General features: G+C 44.3%; 2 protein-coding genes across 9 annotated transcripts in view; one reads left to right on the top strand and one right to left on the bottom strand.

Moving 5' to 3' along the window:
* The window catches only part of TSTD2 (thiosulfate sulfurtransferase like domain containing 2), a 28,029-nt gene extending 11,697 nt beyond the window's left edge, over positions 1–16,332 (top strand). For all 5 annotated transcript variants that reach the window (XM_005683901.3, XM_005683900.3, XM_013966048.2 and 2 more), the window contains 7 exons: positions 452–572; positions 6,006–6,131; positions 6,960–7,065; positions 10,592–10,710; positions 11,191–11,349; positions 11,890–12,028; positions 13,796–16,332. In XM_005683901.3, coding sequence (XP_005683958.1) covers positions 452–572; positions 6,006–6,131; positions 6,960–7,065; positions 10,592–10,710; positions 11,191–11,349; positions 11,890–12,028; positions 13,796–14,085 — 1,060 coding nt within the window. In that variant the 3' untranslated portion in view covers positions 14,086–16,332. The remainder of the gene's footprint in view (positions 1–451; positions 573–6,005; positions 6,132–6,959; positions 7,066–10,591; positions 10,711–11,190; positions 11,350–11,889; positions 12,029–13,795) is intronic.
* Positions 15,340–19,161, bottom strand: part of TMOD1 (tropomodulin 1) — an 88,982-nt gene continuing 85,160 nt past the window's right edge. For all 4 annotated transcript variants that reach the window (XM_018052202.1, XM_018052205.1, XM_018052203.1 and 1 more), the window contains one exon: positions 15,340–16,948. In XM_018052202.1, the coding sequence (XP_017907691.1) occupies positions 16,884–16,948 (65 nt within the window). In that variant the 3' untranslated portion in view covers positions 15,340–16,883. The remainder of the gene's footprint in view (positions 16,949–19,161) is intronic.

The raw sequence follows: 19,161 nt of genomic DNA, 5'->3' as shown, positions 1-19,161 counted from the left end.
ACTGGGCTCAGTTCACTGAGCTATAAAATGGTGATGATAATAACCTGTCTCATGGGTAAGAGGATTACATGAAAAAATGAAAGTGAAACCATTTTGTACAGAGAGATTCAAAACAGATACTGCCTTTTCTTAGAGGATAAGCCAGAATGGACTCAAATTTAAAAAGGAGTTATTAATACCTGTTTCATGGATATGATGATTAAACAAGGAAATCAAAGTAAGCTCGCTTTTTAGAAAGGAAGGAGTTTGGTGCAGGTATTGTCTTCTTTAGAGCAAATACAGACCAGAGTTGCTTCTCAACCCAGGAGAAGAATGATAGTTAGGAGCCAGGGCAGGCACGAGTCGCTCCAGTAGGCCTTCCCTCTTGACTGTGCCTGAATCTGCTTTATGAATTGTAGCCTCTTCATGCTAGTGACTCATTTGCTCTTTCCCCATGGTTTTCTTTTTATAGTGGCCAGGGCAACGATGAAGGGGAGGTGCTACTTTATTACTGCTACTGTGACCTGAAGGATCCCGACTGGGTCTGTGCCTGGCAAACAGCTCTGTGTCAGCACCTGCACCTCACAGGCAAGGTAACACTTTCTCCCTTATCACTTATCCTTCACAGGGCTTATCGCCTCCACCTTGGTTTGCTTGTTAAAAAAAGGATTCACCAGTTGGGTTCTTAGAAATTAGCGAAATCCTGCTAAGCATTTAAATAGAATACCAATGTTTTCTGTTGGTGGGAATATAAGTTGGTACAGCCACTGTGGAAAACAGTGTGGAGAGTCTTTATAAAACTAGAAATAGAATTACCATACGATCTAGCAGTCCCGTTTCTTACAATAATATATATCCAGACAAAACTAATCCAAAAGATACATGCAGCCTTGCATTCATAGCAGCACTATTCACAATAGCCATCAACAGATGAATGGATAAAGATGTGGTACATACACATATACATATACTGAGGTACTACTCAGACATTAAAAAAGAATGAAATAATGCTATTTGCAGCAACATGGATACAACTAGAAATTATTACAGTCAGTGAAGTCAGACAAATACTGTGTGATATCACTTATATGTGGAATATAAAATATGATATAAATGAACCTATCTATGAAACAGACTCATGGACATAGAGAACACTTGTGGTTGCCAAGGGGGAAGAAGAAGGGGGAGGGATGGAGTGAGAGGTTGGGGTTAGCAGATGTAAGGTATTATGCATGGAATGGATAAATAACCAAGTCCTACAGTATAGCACAGAGAACTACAGTCAGTATCCTATGATAAACCATAATGGAAAAGAATATTAAATATATATATAACTGAATCACTCTGCTGTACAGTAGAAATTGGTACAACACTGTAAATCAACTACACTTCAGCTAAAAAGAAAATAGTGTTGTATAAGACTATATAAAGGTATAGATCAAGGATTAGCAAGCTTCAGAGCCTCATACACATAGTAAATACTTCAGACTTTGCACAAAACGACTCAACCTTGGCATTTTAATATGAAAACAACCATAGACAATAGGTAAAAGAATGGGTATGGTCAGGGGTTTCCCTGCTGGCTCAGTAAGGAATCTGCCTACAATGTGGGAGACCGGGCTTCGCTCTCTGGATTGGGAAGATAACTGGAGAAGGAAATGGCAGCCCACTCCAGCGTTCTTGCCTAGAGAATCCCATGGACAGAAGAGCCTGGTGGGCTACAATCCACGGGGCCACAAAGAGTCGGACGTGACCGAGTGACTGAGCACAGCACATGTTCCAGTAAACTATGTAAAAGTGGGCATTATATTCTGATTCTTTGCCTGATAGCTCAGTTCATAAAGAATCTGCCTGAAGGATCGACCCTGGTTCGATTCCTGGGTTGGGAAGATCCCCTGGAGAAGGGAAAGGCTACCCACTCCAGTATTCTGGCCTGAAGAATTCCACGGACATGCAGGTGTGATACCAAGTTGCTTCTTAATTTTCCTAGAACATGTCAGTCCTTTACCATTTTGTGGTTTTGTTTCCTTTCTCTCTTGAATTCAAGAGGACAGGAGCTTCGTCCTAACCGACTGATATACTGTCAGTGCTAGAAGGGCTTCGAATATAGCAGACTGTAAATATTTGGAGAGGGTTGAATAAAAAATGAATGTTTGGAACAAAACCACAAGCATGTGTGTAAAAAGATGACAGGTAGTAAATATCAAAATGTTAGTCATGATTATCTCTACATGATAGAATTATGGATTAAAAAATAAACCTTTGATAATTACATATATATTTTTCCCCTCTGGTTATGACACTAACCTTTCCTACACTTGTCCCAGGTTTTTATTCCCTGAGGCAATCACTTGATCAGTGATATTTTTCACACCCATGTTTTCTTGCAGATAGTGACTGAAAGTTGCATTTACCTCATCAGTTCATCACCAAGTCCTGACATTTCTGCCTCTAACATATCCTTTGATCCTCCGTTTCCACCTCCTTAGACCTAGCCCCACCCTCTCTTACCTCATGCATTTCAGTAGCTTCCGGACTACTCTCCATTCTTCCATCTTTGCCCCCATTTAATCATTTTCTACACAGCAGCCAGAACGATCTTAAAAAGTAAATGAAATCCTCTCCCTTCCTCCTCACAATCTTTCAGTGTCTATGCAGTGTATTTAGAGTAAAACCCAGATCCTTAACGTGCCCTTAAGTTTCCTGCATACTTTGGCCCCCTTCCACCTTTTCTACTTATCTGATGCCATTCTTTACTCACTGCTGCTGCTGCTGCTAAGTCGCTTCAGTCATATCTGACTCTCTGCAACCCCACAGACGGCAGCCCACCAGGCTCCTCCGTCCCTGGGATTCTTCAGGCAAGCAGACTGGACTGGGTTGCCATTTCCTTCTCCCTTTACTCATTACACTCCAGAAAAATAGCCTTTCAGTTTCTTGGAGCCCACACATTTTTTTTGGTGTCAGGTTTTTTTTTTTTGGTGCCTTTGGTCCTTTTTACAAGAAAACTTTCTTCAAGGAACTTTCCCATACCCACTCATTTCTCCTAATTTTTACTCAGTCTCCACTTCTCAGTTTTAATGACACTTCGTCAAAGACATCTTTCCAGACCTTTAATCTAATTCACTTTTCCAGATATACTATTTCACGGCATCTTGTAGTTATTTTTCATAGCACTTATCAGTTTGTGACTTTTATCTTAATATCTGTGACCTTCCTTAGTTTGTAAGTTCCCAAAGGGCAAAAACTATGTATTTTTTACTCACTATGTCTGCAATTCCTGGCAAAATTGCTGGTGCATTGTGAAAAAAAAAAAAAGAACATTTGTGGCTTATATACATATATCATCTATCTTTAGAGAACACCTTGAAAGATGGAACGGAAACCTGAGTGCACAGGCAATCACTCTCTTTAGTTTGGGGCAAGGTGAACTGGCAGTGCGGGTTTCTGCCCACAAGGTGGCAGCACCTGCCTGGCTCTTAGGTTTAAATTCTAGGGCTTCAGGGACACATGCCAAGTTCTCAAGTTTCGTGTTGGTAGGAGATTTGGAAGAATGTTGGCATTTGTAGGGAAAGGGGAGAACTTGAAAATTCTAGAATTATGGAAAGAAGCTTCTGACCCCTTGCTATATACTTCTTACTGCCTCAAGAAATTTGAGCAGATACGTTAGAGGCTTTAGAAAGGAAAATTGTAAGAGATGGACCCCAAAAGATCTGGTATTGAATCCCAGATCTACCACCTCCCAACTCTGCCCTTGGGTAAATTACTTGATTTCTCTTAAATTACTTGATTTCTCTAAGCTTCTGTTTCCTTTTCTGTCAAGTGGGAATTATATCTACCTTTCAGGATTATAATATAAAGACTTTATATTATACTTTATAATATAAAGGTGCTCATTAAATGCTAACTGTTGCTCTTCATCTCTGAGGTATAAGGCTTTCCTCACCTAGCAGCTACTTTGAAGGTTTCATTTGAGGAATCCTTCAACAGGAGTTGAAAGTCTAATGCACGGGTTTTAGAGGTTGACCATCCTCAGTATTCAGGGAGTGCACATACTTATATTTTATTTGGGTTCTGGGATTAAAATAACATAGGAAAGAGTCTTCTGGCTTACCCAAAAGACAGTTACACAGAAGCCCGTACCTCTTCATCATATTTGCCCCTGTCAAAGACAGTTTTGGGGTAGATTTCTGGTTAATGCTGGCTCAGCTCTATTTTTCTATGTTGTCCCTTAAAAAAATGAATTGGTAATAGGTGCAGTAGCCTGTACAGCAGAGATGGCATATGCTTCCTGCTTCCCTCTGTCAGCCCAGATCAGGCTCACTAGACTGCATCTCTGTCAAGGAGCTTGGATGTGACTCAGAATCATGGAACTCTGGAGAGCTACTGCTAGTGAGTAGGCCCTGGCTTGTGAAATGAATCCCATTTCTATCCATGCTCTTAAGAATTGAGCCAAGTGAGACAACAAACAAGTACCTTCTCTAGGCCCTAATAAAAGGGGAGCCTTTAAAAGTTTTCAAATTCTAATGCACTGGTAGGTATCATTGTTATAGTTATTATATAAGTAACAATGTAATAACATAGAACTTTGCTCTAAGTTACTTCTCTTTCCAGAGAATACCATGATACACAGTGTTGCATTTTAGAAAGCTATGCTATGCTAAGTCACTTCAGTCGTGTCCAACTCTGTGACCCCATAGATGGCAGCCCATGAGGCTCCCCTGTCCCTGGGATTCTCCAGGCAAGAACACTGGAGTGGGTTGCCATTTCCTTCTCCAATACATGAAAGTGAAAGTGAAAGGGAAGTCACTCAGTCGTGTCCAACCCTCAGCGACCCCATGGGCCGCAGCCTACCAGGCTTCCTCCGTCCGTGGGATTTTCCAGGCAAGAGTACTGGAGTGGGGTGCCATTGCTAGCTCTTCTAAAGATGACCCATCTTTCAACTTATCAGAAGGGTTTTGTGGTACCAGAACAAGTAACTTTGCAGGCCCCCCAGAGCATTGCCTCTTACGGTATGGGCCATAATCCAGGCTTTAATGTCCCCCAACCAGTGAAGCATTTCAAAGAGAACAGAGGGTTTGAGAAGCCAGAAAGCCTCAGGTTTGGGTTCTCATTTGCTCAGCAAATACATATCAAATGTCTATTGTGGGCAGGTACTACTCTAGACACTGAGATGCAACAAAGAACAAAACAGACACAAGCTCCTCCCAGTAGGTGGGTTTGCAGTGGTGGGCTTACCTGCCCCCCACCCCCCACCCCACCAACCATGCAGAGGGTGCTCGTGTGCATTCCCGGCCCTCAGATGTGCTCTGTGCTTTAGGACTTGAGGAATATCTCCTCAGCAGTTTTTCATTATTGGTTCTTCTTCATCTCTCTTATCAAGATGAAGAAATTGAGGTTCAGAAAGGAGAATTTTCTCAGGGCCACTTGGCAAGTTTAGTGGCAAAGTTGCATCCTGATTCTAGATCTGCTGCCCTGAATTTAGGTTAAGCCTTGGCCACTGGAACATCATAGCAAATGGGGCTTTCCAGTTGTTTTATCCATTTTATTCTCTGGTTCAGCATATGTTAACTGAGCACCTCAGCTGAGCTATGGGCAGTGCCATTTCAGAAAACTGCAGGCATCTTTGTGTGGCAGCACTCTGGTGTCCATAGCAGTGTTTCTGCTTTTCCTGTTAAGTTCACCAATACACATGAACCTGTTCTGCCCTGCAGAAATCCAAACTGAGCTACAAATAAGCACTTCCCCAGTGGCTCAATGGTAAGTAGTCTGCCTACCAACGCAGTCGGACATGACTGAGCGACTGAACTGAACTGAACCAACACAGGAGACGCAGGTTCGATCCCAGGGTTGGGATGATCCCCTGGAGGAGGGCTTGGCAACCCACTCCAGTATTCTTGCCTGGGAAATCCCATGGAGGAAGGAGCCTGGCGGGCCACGGGGTCATAAGGAGTCAGACACAACTTGCCAACCAAAACAAAGAGAAACACGGACGGCTGCATTCCCCTTTTCACTGTGTTGTGTCTCAGGTTCGAATTGCTACGGAAGGAATCAATGGGACTGTTGGTGGAAGCAGACTGGCCACCAGACTCTATGTCAGTGCCATGCTTTCCTGCCCTCCGTTTAAGGATTACCTGTGTAAGGATGATTTTAAGGTAAGAGAGATTGAAAATAAAATGGACTGAGAGCCATTTGCTTCTGCTCTAGTGCCTCTTCCCACTCCAGGCTATGAAGAAGACCACCATAAAGAAGTAAGCCGTGCTGGACAGAATACCACTTCCCCTCTAGGTCTTGAGGCAGCTCAGTAGAAAGTGTATGCTCCTTCCATCTTCCAAGTTGCCACCACGTGATCATGGGCCTTTTTATATAGAATAAGGACATTACAGCTTACACACACTGAACTCAAACTTAGCCATATTTGCTCACTTGAGAGACCACCTGTTTCAGGGGATCACTGCGTGTTTAGTAAACCTGGTGGGATCAGGTCAGCACTCGTACCACAGCGGGAATGAAGCTGTTGCTCTCTGAAGGAGAGACTTTATGTCAGAGTGACTTTATGCTTTAGTGTCATGGGTTACAGAGGTGGTGGGAAATACCTTGCTAGTAAGTGTTAGTGTTGGTGATGATGATATGAAAAAAGGTTGTGACTCCTGAACAAAAGCTTGGATGCAATCTTACATATACAGATTGCTTGGTGGTGTTTCAGTTTTATAGTCAAATACTTACTGCTATAGAAACACCGTTTCAATTTGACATTTCTACACATGGTAGATACGCAATAAAGAAGTGCCAAATATAAGGTTACATCTGTTGTGTAATAATAGGGTAGCTGAAGTATTAAGAAACCTCAAATTAGGAACAGCTCTTTCAGTGGGAGAAGGGAGTTAGAGCATAGAATGTTACAGATAATTCAACTTAATAAATATCTTATACCTGGAGATGGGAAAGAAAGACTGTAATCTGTTTTGTTTCTCATTGGCTAGACCAGCAAAGGAGGAGCTTGCTGTTTTCCAGAATTGCGTGTTGGTGTGTTTGAAGAAATTGTGCCTATGGGGATCAGTCCCAATAAGATCTCCTATAAGAAGCCTGGTATGCTTGCTTTAAGAAACATTTTCCTTTTCTTCATAGGGACAAATCTTAATATAGGGACAAACCTTAATATAGAGACAAATGTGAAAGCTAGACATTCTGATCAGCAAGGGTTGTAATGAAGTCTCTCTTCAGAGTAGCTGTGGGGTGGCTGTCACTTGCATTATTCAGTGCTCAAGTTGGCTCTTCTCTTTGGTGCTCTGGTGTTTGGAGACTCACTGCTTAGAATGACCTGGCTTAGTTATTCTCTTGGTGATGGTTTAGAAAGAAGTTGTTTTCTCTTTCCAAAGATAGCAATTTGGGAAGAGTATAATTATTACTTGTAAATAGTTCATCAAATGGATAAGACATACAGACTTTTTGCTACAGAGAGCTAGCAGCTTTCAACACTAAAGCAGTTTGTTTGCAAGTGCTGTAGAATGTCCTCTCTCCCCCCTCACTCATGGGTACCATAGGTGGTTGAAAGACATTTGTTTGGCTGGGGTTTTTAGTTTTGTTTTACTTTTTACTATGAAAAATTTCAAACATTTTAAAAAGTAGAAAAAGTATTACAGTGAACGCTCATGTTCCTATCCTGTAGCTTCAACAATTACAGATTCAAGGCCAACTTTCATCAGTCCCCACTCCCTTCCCCCAACCTAGATTATTTAGAAGAGAATCCTGATGTCATATCATTTCATTCGTATTTTAGTAGATCCTGCTAAAAAAAAAAAAAGGATTTTTAAAAAATAAATAATTATAAAACCATCATATCCAAAACATTCTAATAGTAATTACTTAATATTATTGAATATCCAGCCAGGGCTTAAAATTCCCAGTTATCTCATAATTTTTAAAGTTTGTTTCTATCTGGATTCAAGTAAGGTCTTCTCATTGTGACTGAGCCTTTTAAGTCCCTTTTAACCTAGAGCCTCCATCTTTTATTCTCCCATGCAGTGTATTTTTTGAAGGAATTAGAAAATTTTGCTTGTAGTATTTCCCACAGTCAGGATAATGCTGACTGCATCTGTATGTAATGTTCCTCTGTCTTTCCTGTGAATTCTAGTCACATTTATGGTAGTGCTGTCTAACAGGAATATTATGGGAGCCACGATGGAATTTTACATTTCCAGTAGCCACATGTTAAAAAGTAAAAGGAAACAAGTGAAATTAATTTCAGTAATACCCTTTATTTAATGCAGTGTAGCCAAAATATTATTTCAACTTGTATCCAGTGTAAAAAATTATTAATAAGATATTTTAGGGGCTTCCCTGGTGGCTCAGTGGTAAAGAATCTGCCTGCCAATGCAGGAGACACAAGTGTCCCAGCTGGCTGCAGAGTAACTAAGCCCGTGTGCCACAACTATTGAGCCTGTGCTCCAGAGCCAGGGAACTGCAGCTGCTGAGCCCACGTGCCGCAACGACTGAAGCCGGCATGCCCTAGAGCCTGTGCTCTGGAGCAACAGAAATCACAAGAAGCCTGCACGCCGCACCTGGAGAGTAGCCACTGCTCACCACAGCTAGAGTAAAGCCCACGCGGCAACACAGACCAGCACTGCCAGAAAGAAATACAGACTGTAACAACAAAGAGAGATGGTACTTTTTTCTTTTGTGGTATACTAAGCCCTTGAAATTCTGCACGTGTCACCCTTATTACGGAGAAGGCAATGGCACCCGACTCCAGTGCTCTTGCCTGGAAAATCCCATGGACAGAGGAACCTGGTGGGCTACAGTCCACGGGGTCTCGAAGAGTCGGACACGACTGAGCGACTTCTCTTTCACTTTTCACTTTCATGCACTGGAGAAGGAAATGGCAGCCCACTCCAGCGTTCTTGCCTGGAGAATCCCAGGGACGGGGGAGCCTGGGGGGCTGCCGTCTGTGGGGCCGCACAGAGTCGGGCACGCCTGCAGCGACGCAGCAGCAGCAGCAGCAGCAGCCTTACTACAGCACATCTCAAACCGCGTTGCCAGTGCCTGTCAGCCACGTGTTGGCTAGCGGCTACCATGTTAGGCAGCTCACATCTAGAGGCTTAATCAGATTCAGGTTTGATTGCCATTTTTCTTTTCTTTCCTTTTTCCCCCAAGTCTACTTCATAGGTAGTGTTGTCTCCTTTCATCAGGAAACAGGTCTGACTGGCTCTATGTTCATTTTTTAATATGAAAATATTTAAAAAGGATAAGAGTTAAACCAGAGGGAAATGGGAGTAAGATACAAGCATCTGGGGAAGGAGACACATGTATGAGGACAGAAGGCCCCAAAGGGCCATGTCTGCTTAGGGTCCTCACCTTGGCAGGAGGACCTCGTCGGCACTACAGGACCTCGCCGTGGAGGTGAGGGGAGAATGGGCTCCAGGTAGTGCTGTGCGGCCTTCATTTGAGCTGCGTTGTTTGAAAGCACTTCTTCTAAGCAGATCTATGTGAGTCACTGATCAGGCCTCCACAGGGCCAGGAGAGTAGCCACAGTAATAGCAGCAGCAGGAACAGGTTGGGTTCCCTGCAGCTCCCTGTAAGGGGAAGGCTCAGCAGATTTCCATGCTTGTCATCACAGTTTTGAACCTCCCTTTCCACCCCACTGTTTTGGTGACTGTGTAATTATGTGACAATCACATATAAAATCCGGCCTTGTTACATTCTTCCCTGCAGTCCTCAGATGGGCAGGCAGGAATCTAGCTCTGGGTCTCTAACCCCGTCTGGTGCCCAGCAGCTTCACGGGGCTGTCGGGATCCATCATGAGTGGTAACTGACGCATCAGAGCCCCCACCCATGAGGTGTGGTTGCTCCCCTGCCAGATTCACCAAAAGTTCTTAACAAGCTACTGAGATGTCTGGACCCCTAAAGGTATAGGAATATTTCTCCCCTGGAGCGTAGAGAAGGCAAAAGGCCCCAGCAGACAGGTTCTTTGCTCTTAGTCTCCTTGTATTTTACTTCATCTCCTTTCTCTCCTTCTTCTGGCCTTTCATCTTTTCTCTCTTGCTTCTTTTCTCAGATTTCATTCCTGCTGTCAACCCCTTTTCTCCTTTATTCATGCACACAAACTTAGACACATTCTTCTCTGTTATATTTTTTAGAGACTTATTCAAATTTTGTTCCATAACCATATGCTCACACCTGCCTGAGGTTCTTAACCTTGGACTTGATGTTGGTATAGAACAGTTTCTAAAGCCTATAGTCAAGCATATACACGTCCAGGCCCCTCCATATACAGGAACAATTGAACAGTGGCCGTAACATGGACCAGCAAACCCACATGGCAGTTTACATCTCTACGGTCTGGCTTTTATCATTGGGTTAGGCCAAGTATGAGGATGCAGAATTCTTTGGCTAATTACTTCTAAACTGCCAGGTCTCTACAGCACTCATCTTAGGAGGGAGAATGAGGACATGGAATTACTAAATTCTGTCATTATGCTGATCAGATAGCATTATTTTCAGACATAATTGTAACTATGAAGAGGAAATGTTTAGGTGGGGAGGAACAAATGGAAATCATTGGGCTGGGCCCTGTGTGACTTGGTTTTATTTTAACCAATTTTTTGTTTGGTTTTAGGAATCCATTTATCCCCAGGTGAATTTCATAAAGAAGTAGAAAAGTTTCTGTCTCAGGCAAATCAAGAAGAAAGTGACACTATCCTATTGGACTGCAGAAACTTCTATGAAAGCAAAATAGTAAGTAAGAAAACCACAACTGAGTTCCTGCAGCACAGCATGTTTCTGAAGGGAACACTGTGTGCCCACCTGTGGCCCAGTCAGTGGCTCTCCTCCCGCCACTAGCAGAGAAAACCCGAGCCTTTGAACCCAGAATCTGGTGAGAAAGGCTAAGAAAATACGGATTAAAGACATCTTGCACAAAATGAACTGTCTCCTATATGCCTACCCCTAGACACGTCAGGATCTTGTCAAGTTTGCCTTGGGCAACCTCTCCAGTTCCCCAAGGTCTCTGAATGGGTAACACACAGCCCACCCAGCCTTGTTTCTAAGTTTTAGCTCTTGAAGTTTGAAAGGTCAGAGTATGGGATGAAAACGGCAGCGAGCAAGTGCTTCCTTGCCAAGGCAGGGCTGAGGAGTGGTGGTTGACACAGAAAGAATCTTGGTTCTTACCAGGTATGTTTTTCTGATAATTTTATTTCTGCTGCTTCTATATTGTAGGGACGATTCCAGGGCTGCTTAGCCCCAGACATCAGGAAATTTAGTTATTTCCCTAGCTACGTTGATGAAAATCTAGAACTTTTCAAAGAGAAGCGGGTGCTGATGTATTGCACTGGGGGCATCCGTTGTGAGCGGGGTTCAGCCTACCTGAAAACCAAGGTGAGTTTGCAACCTTAGGGCACTGCAGGCATGGAGGCGAAGGAAGCTCCCACCCCCAGCCAGCAGGATTTATTGTCCCCTTGTATGGTTCCAGCATAGAGTTTCTAAGTATAAAGTCTGAAGTTCTTAAATCTCAAGATGTGAAAAGCACTCATCAGTCTTAGAAACTCATCAAGTACAAAAGGGAAAGATTAATTGACATCTCCCTTTTCCTAATCCTTTTGCTTGATCCTGAGAAGAGCAAATTCAGTAACATTACATGTCCCAACAGGTGTCTACCTATATTTAGGGAGCCACAAAAATAGTTGGGCTTCCCAAGATCTTAAGAGTGAAGGCCCTGACTGCTGTCCTCAGCCATCCCCCTAGCGGGCAAGGTCTGGCCAGTTGGTTCCTCGCCCCCCTTGGTCAGCAGTTCTTCCGTGTCCCACAAGGGAACCAGGACCCCCATTCTGGCATTCCTACCACATGTCGCTTCTCTGTGGAGTTTCCTACTGGCCTCTGCTAGTCTGCTCAAATTTCCTCTTGTGTTTCCACACACAGGGAGTGTGCAAGGAAGTGTTTCAGCTCAAGGGTGGCATCCACAAGTACCTGGAAGAGTTTCCTGATGGTTTTTACAAAGGGAAGTTGTTTGTTTTCGATGAGCGTTATGCCTTATCCTTCAACAATGACATAGTGTCAGGTAGGTCAGCAATGGCTCAGAACTACAACTCCTGAGCAGGCACACCCTCTGATTAACCTTCTGGAAGGCAGGCCAGTACTGATTACGTGACGATTAAAGCAAGGGAAAAGGACTGCCCAGCACCACCGTTTCCCACCAGGGCTGGGGATGCAGTGGTGGAGCAGGCAGAACCCTGACCGTTAGGAGGCCTGGGCTAGGATCTGACTCTGTTGATTACTAGTTGAACAAGTCCTTTAAAATGGGAATAACCTCACTCACTCTGTCCACTTGCTAAGAGTTGAACCAATAGGCTAAATCTAGGGTCTTAACCTGGAGTTGGTAATATTGTACTAAAGGGGCCTATGAATTTGGACTGGAAAATAATTTCATCTTTGGTTTCATAACCCCTTACTAAATATAGCACTTCAATTATGAATGTAAGAAGCAAATCAGGTGTATTGGATGTACTTGTGACTTTGTCATCAATAGAAATCACAGTATTTTCATTATTACAGCTGCTGTGAATATTTCAAAATAGCATTTACGTGCATCATTGCTTCAAAATGGAAAGTTATTAGGCCCATCACTAAATCTTATTATGTGTTAAATACCATACTGTATCCCAGACTTTGAAGAATATTGTTATTTTGTATTTCTGTATAGTTGGTTTCATGATCTTATGTATTTTATTTTCTGCATTCATGGCACAAATAAAAGAACCCCTAGTTAGATGGTGTGTGGACACATGTGTTATGCATAGAGTGGTGGGTGGGGCATTCCAGGGTGGGAGCTGAGCCCAGGGCCAGAGGCAGAGTGGCTGTAGGAAGGCTGTGGTGAGACTGTAGTTTGGAGTCCACAATGACATGCGGTACCAGATGAAAGCAGTCAGGAGGAGGAAGATGAAATTAATCTTTAAGCAAATGGATCTTCATTCTGGATGCCACTGTTCTGAATGGGAAAGGTCATAAGCAGACAACCCTAGTGACTGTCAGAATTTTTTAGAGCTTCTTTGACCAGGGACTGAGATTGAATTAATACCTGGATAATAAATAAGATGGGAGTTTGATTTCCTCTCCCCTTTCTTCTTGATCTTTTTATTCATTTTAATGGTCTTATTTTGTCTCTCATATTGGAAGCAACTTCAGATCTCTAATGGCGCTAGAGGGAGAAAAAAGGGAGGAGAGAGGGCCCAAAGGTAGCTTAGATAAGGTGGGTAAGGAGACTTGAAGAATGATGTTATCAGTGGTAATAGGAAGTCAGCAGGGAAAAGAGGCTGAGAAAGTAGATACATGAGCTTTAGGACTTGTGTGGCTGAGTGTGCCCTGGCAAGAGCAGATCCACAGGCCTGGGGAGACGGGTGTGGACTGCAGAATTTCGATGTGCAGTCACCTGTATTCAGGTGTGTTGTGTCTTGGTGCACAAGGGAATGGTGTTAAGGAAAAAAGCCAATAAAGGGTGTTGGCCAGCTTGGGACTAGTTAATGAAACAGAAAAACGTTACTACCTGTTTTCTAAATGGGGAAAAGAAAAATGGGTCCATGAATGCTAGAATCAAAAGACAAATCCCAGAAGCAACCTAACCCAAAAAAGTGGGGATGGTGGGGGAACCTTGTTAGTTAGAAGACAAGAGATTTACACTGTTTAGAAACCTTCCCCAGGCCCGAAAGGATACATTAGATGCTGATGAGCAAAGGGCTAGGTTTAGGAACTGGAGAAGTGCCTGTCTACATGGTGTGTGTACACGCATGTGTGCTTGTGTTCTTATGACAAGGCTTTTCTTTCTTCCCAGAATGTTCCTACTGTGGGGTCCCATGGGACCACTACAAACTCTGCTGCACTCCCCAGTGCCGCCAGCTCGTCCTGACCTGCCCTGCCTGCCAAGAACGAGGATTCACAGCCTGTTGTGCCACGTGTCAAGACAAAGGGAACAGACAGGCTGCAAGCCCAGCCCAGAGCAGCTTTAAAGAGGAATGCGAGTGTACAGCCCGACGGCCACGTGTACCGAGGGAGCTCTCACAGCGGGGGCCTCTCGCAGCAGAAGCCTCTTCTCTCGAGCCCAGGGCCCAGGCTGGATGTTGATGGGAGTGGCCCCTCTGTGTTCCCCCAGGCATTCACACAGCTAGGTCTGGGGCCACCACGTATTAGAGAACATTAGGGCTGCACTAACAAAGAAACAGGGACCTTCAGAGCTGCCAGAGCCACCATGGTCAGCTAGTCACCATGTTAGCACCTGCCCTCCACAAGAGAGGGAAGAGGAATTTGGGTGCTGACCTCTTACCAGAGACATTCTGGCTCAGAAGGTGCTAGAGTACAGAAAAAGGTGAGCTTTGTGGGATCCCAAAGTTCCTAAGGCAGAGAGCCTTGAACCTGGTGACCTGACCTGCCCCTTCTGCACAGGGCTGGCAGTAGTCATTTTATCAGCACACCTGTCTGTCCTGATGGCAAAAATGAAAGCTGTGTCGCCCTAGAAGTGGACTTGTCAGAACCAGGTCTCTTAGGTCGATCCACCATCCACCCCTACCCTCCTCTTTTCCCTGCTAGCCTCAGAGCACTGGACCAGGATCTGCCAACTGCAGCACGTGGCCCACCTCTTTCTGTAAATAGTTTTATTGGACTAGCCAAAGCCATTCACTTACATATGATCTTTGACAGAATTAAGCATTTACAAGAAAGACATGGCCTGCAAAGCCTACAGTGTTTACAGGTGTACCTCGGAGATGCAGATTCAGTTCCAAACCACCACATCAAAATGAGTTACATGAACTTTTTAGTTTCTTATTATATATAAAAGGTATGCTTACATTATGCTGTAGACTATTAAGTGTACAATAGCATTGTGTCTAAAGAAACAATGTATATCACCTAATTAAAATTTTGTATTGCTAAAAAATGCTGTCATCTGACAATGTGGGGTTGTCACAAACCTTTAATTTGTAAAAACCGAAATATCTGTGAAGCATAGTAAAGCAAGATATGCCTGAACTATCTGGCCCTTTACAGAAAAAAAAAAAAACACCTTGCCACCTCTAGTCTAGACGAACAGCTAATCTGGTGGAGGAGACAGTCTTAAAGATATGGCCATCTTCACTTTTTATGGATTTGAGAGATTTCCCTGTAATAGTTTCTGCTGCTCTCAGCATCCACACTGCTAGCTCTTAAGCATCTTTGAGAGTACCACCTTATGAGCTCGATGACACTGACATCTGGGCGGCAGTTTTTAGGTAAACACCTCAGAACATAAGACATCCTGCGTGAGGTTACTGAGCACTGCTGTGGTGGTTTCCCAGCCTCTGGCCAACACGTCAGGCACAAGACCCAAGAAACACATGCACAGCCATCCACAGACCAACAGATTTAATAGTATATTGCAGTTTCCAGTGATGCAGAATACAGCTGCAATTGTGTTTCAAGGAGAAGCCGAGTGGGGCTGGCTGTCCCTGCAGCACGGAGCCACTCCTGGGCCCATCTGCAGTCTCAGCAGACACTCCTCCATGGTGGTGAGCCCTGCCTCCATCTCAGTTACCCTGTACTGTCCACATCATTACAGTTCAGTGTGCAAGACTTTTTTCATCAAAAGCCTCTCTGCTCAGTGCTCCGCAGCTTGGTCTATGTTCGTCTGCTCTTTGGCCTGTCCTTTTCTAAGATTTGCTGAATCACTCATGAAAATAACTCCCCAAGCAACAGAAATACTAGTTTAACTGGCACTGTGGTATATTAAAAGGCACAAGGGCAGTGTGGCTTAACATTTTTGCTGGATCCCAGGAGATGCACGTGATGTTAAAAAGGGATCTGGCTGAGATGCCAAAATTACATTTTCAGAATTCACCATCTTGGGTGGTTTGGCCAGGTTTCTTAATTCTCAAATATCTAGATTTTCTTCACCATTGCCCTTGAGAGGCTTCATTGACAGGCGAGATCAGCGGTGACTTGTCTAATAAGTGATGTGACGGTGCCTGAAGTCTGTAAGCATAAGCCATGATGGACTGGAAATTCATCTCAATAGTGATTCACCTCACGTAAGGCACTGGCCTACTACTGACTGTGCAATTATGAGTGTTTTCAAGTATTTGGCCATAGGTTTTCACATCCATTGTAAGGCTGGCGTTCGGTAAGGAAACAATTCTTCTGACTCCAGTACTGTAAATAAATCCCAGATGTTGATAAAGAACACCCAGGGAAATGCTTGTTGCCTGGAATTGGTTTTTGTTTTTTCAAAAAGGATGATTTTTAAAATGAATTTTCATTACTGGCTTTTTCTATCATTCCCTGGTAACCAGCAAAATGATCATTCTTTGATTGCTGGCAAAGCTCTGTGGGCTTGTCTTTCTTGAGGTTAAAAAAAAAAAACCAAAAACTGTTCTTGATCCAGAAATCAATTTAGCAACTTTAATCTTGAGGTTCTTAAAATTTAAAGGAGGATTAATAAAGAATGATGATCTGTTTGTTAAAGAGCTAAGATAAAATTTGTAATAAAATATTTTATAATGCTTTTCAACCATGTGGAAGAGGGTGCTGTTTGTTCATGTTACACATTTTAAATAGACCGGAAACACCACATACCAAGGTCACTGAAACTGGACTTCTGGGGTTAAGTCACTGCTGCTCTAACATCGTCTTCAGTAAGATCTGCCGGTTCAGGGGCTTCTTAGTTTTTAAATAATAAACAGACTGAATTTCTGTGACTAAAGAAAAACTTCACATTAACCATAGTTTATAAATTTTCAGCTACAACCACTAGCTAACCTAAAACCTTAGTGCATGAAGAACTGAACCACAACAGAGTTTGTGCTGGCATTCTGCCTTCTGGTTCCCACCGCAGAGCACAGCTTATCAGTAGAACACGTCCAGTTCAAAGGCGTGGTCAGCGCCCGCACACACTAGACGCCGCTCCGGCACTTGGGAATGATGGGCCCGGTCAGGTCTGCCAGCCTCCTCTTCCTCACTGGAAAGGAATGGAGATGAGACGTGAGCAGCTGTCCCTGGGCCCCAGAACCACCACCGTGGCTTGGAAAGCGCCGGGAAGCTTCTTGACAACTTTGCTGAGCACAATCTGAAGTCTGTTTTTAAAGGACAGCTTGTGAGCCTTTACTGAGAGGAGGGCCTCTAGTGGTGTAGATTCGTTCAAAAAGTACTTGTGAAGCGCTGGCCACACAAGTGTAAAACCCGCTTTATCCAACTCTACTGTCATCCTTTGTATACAGAGGCCCCATGGTTGAAGATCCTTACTCCAGGTCAGATAGAGGTTAAGTTCAGTCCATCTTAATGAAATCTTAACCTGCTGGTAAGGTTTCCCTCGGCCCTTCAGAGTTCTTGGCCTGCCTGTGTAAACCACAGCATCTGCCCTGAAGATTACTCTGCATTATCTGTATCCCCTTATGGTTAACCTTGACATTTTCCCAGAGGCAAGACAATATCAAGTCCAAACACTGTTCACATAGCAGGGGAGTTAAATGTCGCAAAGAGGAAAGCATTAGCCAGGGGGTTGCAGGCAGAGTCATTAGCTTATGAGATGGCGGTGATGGTGGGGGCCAGGGGGAAGGGTCCCCTTTGTTGTAATAAGGGAGAGTGTTTGAAACAAAACAGTGTCTGCAGATGAAAACCAAGCAGCAAGTCACATCAGCTACAAGAGAAAGGCAGGTCAAAGGCTGTAGAGCCAGTGGGTGGCAGTCAAGGGGGCTGCAGGTGTGGCAGAGACAGGATGCTATTGTGAGAGGGGAAAAAGTTTGTCTACACAGACACCTTCTAGTTCCCGAGCTAAACAAATTTAGATTTCAGATGGATGCTTACAAGCTGTAACAAGAACTGAATCGGCCTCTGTGTGACACTGAGCGTATAAAGCAGAACCACCCAGGAAGGTGTGTTACTCTGGTTGTGGCTAGGAGCTGGTGGGGAGACACACAGTTTGCCCCATCTGGGGCCTAGAGTTTAGCTTTTGCCTGGGCTGCTCCTCTCCCCTGCACCTCCCTGGAAAGAGCAATGAACGCAAATCGGCGGGCTGTCTCCTGGAGAGAAGACAGTGTGTCTGGCCAGATTCCTGGAGACCATCAGAATGTGTAACAGCTTGGGGGGAGACATGGGGGGAACAACCGCCAAAGCCCAAAGAGCAGAAGAGGTTTGCCCAGAGTGATGAGAGGGTTTACACAAACCAGGCTTGGCAGCATCTCCATGTTAGCTGAGTAAGCATTACACCCCATTTACACTCAGCCCCTCACTGGAGCCCCTCCAACAATTCCAGAGTGTCAGTGCAGTCACCACTGCCATGCCATGGATGAGGGGATTATGGCAGGGAACAAAACAACAGAGCTGGCACCAGACGGAACCAAGGCTGTGACTCATCTTAAGCCTCGGTCCAGCGCCTCCCTCGGTACAATCAGGCCCTGTCTATGCAGGCTGTACACATACACGTCTCATCTGGGTCTCACAAGGGGACAGCTCCTTTCCCCTGGAGAAGAGAAGGGAGCCAGGGTTCCTGAGGGCAAGGTAGCAGAGCCAGGACTAGAACCTGAGGCCCCAGTCCGTGGCTTGAGGTAAGAAAGGAACCCCATGGGGTCTCCCTCAACATGCCCTCAGTAAGTATGCTGGGCTGCATCTGCACAGGGTTCCCCAGGCACTGGCTTCTGCGGGAACTGGATGTGGAGAAAAGAAAGGCACCACTTTGGTATTATTTTCCCCCACTTTAATAATGAAGAAACTTGAGGCCAAGAGGAAAAGTATCTTGCCTCAAGTCATAGTGAATAAAAGACACAACTGGGAGCAGATGCCAGGTCTTCCAGGTTCCTTCAAATCAACCTGCTTTTTCCTTCCATTAAAGCAGACTCCTCTACATTGCTTATCATTACAACTGCCAGAGACCCTTTCACTGTCAGAGCCTTCCAGCATCTCAAGTCATCAGGACCAAGCCCCATCAGCATCTTACCCTCCCTCCACCACTTGCCAAGCTTTATACCTCCATCATGCCTTTGGGGCGTGTCTTATATACATTTATATGCAGGAGCAATGGCAAGAGTGCTGTGATGTGTCAAGCACAAGGATCAGAAATAAAGATGAACAGGGGACTAAGATAAATCTACAAGAAATTAGATAAAATATTACAAGTACGCTGGTAGAGCTCATCAACTATGAGAGGCCCAGTGAACAAAGTGGTCAGATCTTCCA

This window comes from Capra hircus, chromosome 8 (genome assembly GCF_001704415.2).
Source record: "Capra hircus breed San Clemente chromosome 8, ASM170441v1, whole genome shotgun sequence".
Taxonomy (NCBI): domain Eukaryota; kingdom Metazoa; phylum Chordata; class Mammalia; order Artiodactyla; family Bovidae; genus Capra; species Capra hircus.
This window is presented reverse-complemented; position numbering and strand designations above follow the sequence as displayed.